This window comes from Theobroma umbraticum, unplaced genomic scaffold (assembly GCF_002168275.2).
Source record: "Theobroma umbraticum cultivar Fairchild unplaced genomic scaffold, ASM216827v3 scaffold_67.0, whole genome shotgun sequence".
Taxonomy (NCBI): Eukaryota; Viridiplantae; Streptophyta; class Magnoliopsida; order Malvales; family Malvaceae; genus Theobroma; species Theobroma umbraticum.
In genome coordinates, this window is record NW_018397262.1 from 2,770,951 (window position 1) to 2,776,687 (window position 5,737).

General features: G+C 34.4%; 2 protein-coding genes across 2 annotated transcripts; one reads left to right on the forward strand and one right to left on the reverse strand.

The window, feature by feature from the left end:
* The first annotated feature begins 6 nt into the window (after positions 1 to 6).
* LOC110419620 (G-type lectin S-receptor-like serine/threonine-protein kinase At1g11330) lies at positions 7 to 2,550 on the forward strand. The gene is made up of 7 exons (XM_021432715.2): positions 7 to 223; positions 371 to 481; positions 616 to 824; positions 940 to 1,150; positions 1,336 to 1,573; positions 1,685 to 1,835; positions 1,929 to 2,550. The coding sequence occupies exons 1-7, from the start codon at positions 19 to 21 to the stop codon at positions 2,238 to 2,240; spliced, it is 1,437 nt and encodes a 478-aa protein (XP_021288390.2). The 5' UTR covers positions 7 to 18; the 3' UTR covers positions 2,241 to 2,550.
* A 110-nt stretch (positions 2,551 to 2,660) lies between these two features.
* On the reverse strand, positions 2,661 to 3,973 carry LOC110419714 (carboxylesterase 20-like). Its single transcript, XM_021432804.1, has one exon. It carries the CDS (start codon positions 3,852 to 3,854, stop codon positions 2,859 to 2,861), a length of 996 nt encoding a protein of 331 aa, XP_021288479.1. The 5' UTR covers positions 3,855 to 3,973; the 3' UTR covers positions 2,661 to 2,858.
* Positions 3,974 to 5,737: the final 1,764 nt, after the last annotated feature.

Here is a 5,737-nt window from a genome sequence, read left to right on the forward strand (position 1 = left end):
GGGTTTTTGAAGCTAGAGATGATGAAAGTGCCAGCCTTTCCAGAGTGGTCATCTGCACTTAACGGTAACTGCGAAGATCAATGCTTGAAAAACTGTTCATGTGTGGCTTATGCATATGACGCTGGCATTGGTTGTATGCTGTGGAGCGGGGATTTAATTGACATCCAGAAATACTCCAGAAGTGGAGTGGATCTTTACATTCGTATGGCATCTTCAGAACTTGGTAATTTGTTTTAATTTCAATCCGTTATTTGTTACACAAATGCTAGAAGTTAAAAGTTTGATGTTCTCTGTATCCTGTGAAGAGTTGGAATCTTCTCTATTCTGTTTTGTCCATATAAATCAATTCACTGCTGTTCTCAATTTGCAGATAAAAAGAAAGACATAAGTGCAGTTATCATTATTGTAGCAGTGATCGGGGTTGTAATCATCTTTACAATCTCTACATTTTTCTTATGGAGCCGGATGGCTAAATATAGAGGTAATCTGTCCATCTTTACTGGCAATCAAATGTCAAACGTAGACCATTGTTGCTATAATCATCTTTACTGGAAGACAGTTCTTTTACGTAACAGTCAACTGTCAATTCAATGCTTCTCACTGTTTCCATCTCAGGCAGGAAACAGAAAATCAAAGAGAAGCTGCTATTCAACATCGGAAAAGCCGTGGACAAATTTTCTATTGATGACGTGGTTGGAGAAAATTTAATTGAAGTCAAACTCCAGCAGCTACCGCTATTCAATTTTGAGGAACTAGCAACTGCAACAAACGACTTTCATGTCACAAAAATGTTGGGAGAGGGTGGTTTCGGTCCAGTATACAGAGTCCTCGTCCATGTTCAGCAAATATATTATTGTCTCCTGAATGACTTTCTACGACGTTGCTGAAGTTTGACAAAAAATGCAAAAGTTTACTAACCGAGCTAATTTTTCTGTCCAGGGAACATTACAAGATGGAAAGGAAATAGCAGTGAAGAGATTGTCAAGAGCCTCTGGCCAGGGATTAGAAGAATTTATGAATGAGGTGGTGGTGATTTCTAAACTCCAACATCGAAATCTTGTTAGATTACTTGGCTGCCGTGTTGAAGGAGAAGAGAACATGCTAGTCTATGAGTATATGCCCAACAAAAGCTTGGATGCTTTTCTCTTCGGTTAGAACATGCTAATCCCTTTTTAATCATTTTCCTTTATAGAATCATGCAGCCATACGCGTTTATTATGCATCAGAATATGTTCAAGACAAATCCCTTATAAAAATTAATTGATCAACTTTGTTTTAGTGATTTGGCTATAGCAATACATGGTTAATTTTGGTTTTATCATTTTTTTTTTTTAGATCCAATCAAACAAGAAGTCTTGGATTGGAATAAACGCTTCAATATTATTGAAGGAATTAGCCGGGGTTTACTTTATCTTCATAGAGATTCAAGATTGAGGATTATACATAGAGATCTAAAAACGAGTAATATTTTACTGGATCAAGAGTTAAATCCAAAAATTTCAGATTTTGGGATAGCAAGGATTTTTGGAGGGAATGAAAATCAAGCCAAAACTAAAAGGGTGATGGGAACTTAGTAAGTTGAAGTTTCTGTCATCAACTAATTTTTCTTTTTCTTAAAACATTACTAGTACACTTAGTGCGTAAAATATGGTATAAATGGTGTTATTTTGATGTTAAAATATAGTGGTTATATGTCTCCCGAGTATGCAATGCAAGGACAATTTTCAGAGAAATCCGATGTATTCAGCTTTGGAGTTATATTGCTAGAGATTGTTAGCAGAAGAAAAAACACAAGCTTTTACGACAATCAGCATTCTTTTAGCCTTTTGGGATATGTAAGCCTACATAATGATTGCCTCATATTATTCCCCAATTAGTGCTAATTTTGAAATGTCTAATACAGTTATCTCAATCTTTTATCTTTTCAGGCATGGAAATTGTGGAAGGAGGACAACATTTTAGGTTTAGTAGACATGGAGGCTTCTGACCCGAGCTATGATGAGAAAGAAATTTTGAGATGCATACATGTGGGATTGTTATGCGTTCAAGAATTTGCTAAAGATAGGCCTACAATGTCAAGAGTAGTTTCAATGCTTAACAGTGAGATTGTGGATCTTCCTCCTCCAAAACAACCTGCTTTCACTGAAAGACAAATTAACCAAGATGCTGACTCCTTCCCAAATAATGAAGATAGATTTTCGGTGAATGATGTAACTCTTACAGACTTTGATGGCCGATAAGAAGATAGGCTTAAAATAATGAGAGATTTCATATAAACAATTGCATGTAAGTGATAGGCTAAAGCTTGGCTCAATTAAAAAACTCAAACCTCAAGCTGAGGCGAGCAGTTTTTTTTTTTTTTTAACATATGTGAGCTCCACTTGAATAACAATCTAACTATTTAAACTCAATTTGATTAGACTGATTAACATCAATTAAAGTAAAATGTGAATATATTTATTTTATATGTACTGCCACAAAACCAGGACAGCAATTTGACCAAATAGTATACCTATTTACAAAGTCAACGAACAATGCATCCTGGACAAGATTTTTTGGGTTAATGAATTGATGCTTGTAAATCACAACACCAATCTGATCAAGGGGATGGCAAGAGAGTAAATGGCAGCAAACTAATACTGGAAGCAATGTCGACATAATTTACTTAAAAAAACATAAGAGAGTTATAACATATATAATAGTTATATTAAGAAATAAAATGAAAATCTTGTTTGGCCGTCAACAAGTGCCAAGATCCCCTCTCTCTTTTATTATTATCTTTATTCTTTCTTATTTTTTCCATTTGGCTGGCATCACACTCAAACAGCTCCCCCTATCCTTTGCCTAATTATCAGAACTTATGTTGAAGAGAATATGAAATTTTTTAAGACAACATACAGGGCCTTAGCTTTGGAGGGATCAGCAAGTTCAAACCCATGGAAACCCCCTTCAACAAAACGACTTACCACTCGAATTTCCTTCTTCTTCATCATCTTCACCAACTCAATTTGACGGTCTATCAAATGATCCCCATCGCACCCGGTGACAAATACCCTCCATCCTAGCCTCTTGATCTTCTCCAAAGCTGTAGATCCATGGGCTACTGTTGGATTGCAGTACTCATGGTCACGGTTAACGCCAATAGGCAAGGATAACTCCCACATCAAGTCGCTATCGCATGGAGAAAACATGGGATCATTAATTGACCTGAACTCTGATTCAGTCCTTTCGACCCCACCAAAGAAAGATTGGTGCAAGATTAGCCCTTTGATCTTCAATGGCGAAAGACTGTCAGCTTGTTCAGCTGCACGTAGTCCTAAATGATACGCAATGTTCCCACCTGCACTACCACCCATCAAGAAAATCTGGGAGAAATCAGCATAATTTTCCAACCAATTGTCATGGCTGGTTTTGATCCAGGACAATGCTTCCATGGCATCATCGTATGCCGCTGGCAACCGATGCTCTGGAGCCAGGCGGTAGCTAGCTGATACGACGATAACAGAGAGTTCACTAGCCATATTGGAACAAAATTCATGAGACGTGGTTTCATCTGGACTGAAAAGAATGAACCCTCCACCATGGAAGTGCACCAAAACCGGCAGCTTTTCAGCGGATGGGGAACTGTGATCAAGGGCTTGCTTGGGTAGGAAAATTCGAGCCCAAGTCTTGTTTGAGTAGTTGATGGGGATGTCCCTAGAGAGAACCGCTGTGGAGTCATCGGAAGATTCTGGTTTAGCTGGAGTTCTACCAAAATTGTTAAGGCGAGTTAGCGTTCCATCGGGGTTAAGGGTGATTTGAAGGCGTTTGAATGGATCAGAAATGGAGCTGGATTGGATGGTCTGGGTTGACATTGTACTCAGTAACTCTGTTGGAACTCGTCAGCTTTATTGTAGCATTTATGGTAGTAGAGGTCTCTGAGTAGGGTTGGATTGGGCCAAATTGACGTTAGAACTCAAATTCGTATCGAATATTATAATAATCTTGAACAGGGTCGAATCTGTTTCCATTGGTGTACAGGTCTACTTTCTGGTGCTTGGTTGTAAAGAAGCCACGATGAACTTATTCTCGGTGAGGTTTCATGTGTGGCTTACGTTGCAAGAAAAGAAAAAGGGGTTTGTGATATGTAAATGAAGAAATAATCATTTAATCACACCAAACTTTGGTGAATTGATGAAAATAAAAGTTCATCAGATACATCACAGGTTCAAGTGTTTCTATCATCCAATGAAGTCAAATTTGAAGAAAACTTATACCACTATAATATAGAAAAGAAAATATTTTCAATTGATACATAATCTTATTTAATAACAAAATGTAATAGTTTCAACATATTCAGACATATATCATAATATATATATTATTTTTTTTATTTGAAAATAAAATTAAATCATATCATATGATTTAGATTTACATCTCCAAATAAAGTATACATATATTATGTTATATGATATGATCTGATTTTATTTTATTTATAATATTTTTTAATTAAATAAACGATCACGTGTGCATGCTATGTTATAATAATTTAGAAGTACATGTATAGATAATGGTCAACAACTTTTAAATTAGTAAGAGTACAAAATATTGATTTTCTTTTTTATTGGGACAAGGTTATTTAAGCCTGTTGTTATATGTATCTCAATTATAACCACAACAATAATTAAGATGATTTTTTTTTATAATTATAATTATAATTAAGATGATTTTAATGGTTAAAAACCAACTATTTCTTGTCATTCAACATGCTCATAATTCCTAAGTCAAACACTTTGATATCTTAACAGACATTCTTAGATCAAACACTATATTATTTCTTAAAAAAAAACACTTATCAAAATAATAAATTTGTATTGCAAAACGTGTATTAACCATGGATTTCATATGATTTTATAAATATATAAGTTGCACCAGCATCAAATACTTTGTTATTAACAAGAAAAATTTATCAAAATAGATATTCTGCTTAGAAAAACGTAAAATATATGCTTTTAGTTTGTCAAAACATTTCTTTCTTGTAAATTTATATATTTATAGGTTCATCCCATAAGAAAGACATTGTTGTTATAACAAAAAACCTGTCAATGTAAAGTGTTTACTTTGAAAACGATGTAATAGATGTGTTTCTTTTGCACAAAATCAAGTAATTCTTATAAGTTTTCAAGTATATAAGTTCCACCTGCATCAAACACTATGCAAATTTTGCTAAAGAAAACTATCAAAACAAAAGGTTTGCTTTTGAAAGCATATAATAGATACTTTTCCTTCACACAACCAAGTATTCCTTGTCATTTTACATGTATATAAGTTCTTCCCACATTCAACACCTTGTTATTTTTGTGAAAAATCTATCAAAATAATAAGTTTGTATGGGAAATTGCAATAGATGGTTTTCCTTCCCACAGGACCAAGTATTCATTTTGATTTTACATGATTATAAGTACTCCCACATAAAATATTTTGATCTTTTTCATGGAAAATTTATCAAACAGAAAGTTTACATTCAAATATGTAAAATATATTATTTTACTTTACACAAAACCACTTCTTCCTTATGGCTTTACATGGTTTTAAGTTCATGCCACAAGAAACACTTCCTCATTATTACAGAATACCAATTGATATAGCAAGTTTGCATTGGGATTTATGAAGTAGTTGCTTTCCTTTCACACAAAACCACTTATTTCTTGGGGGTATTACATGGTTATATTTTGTCCCACAAGAAAAACTTCGTTAT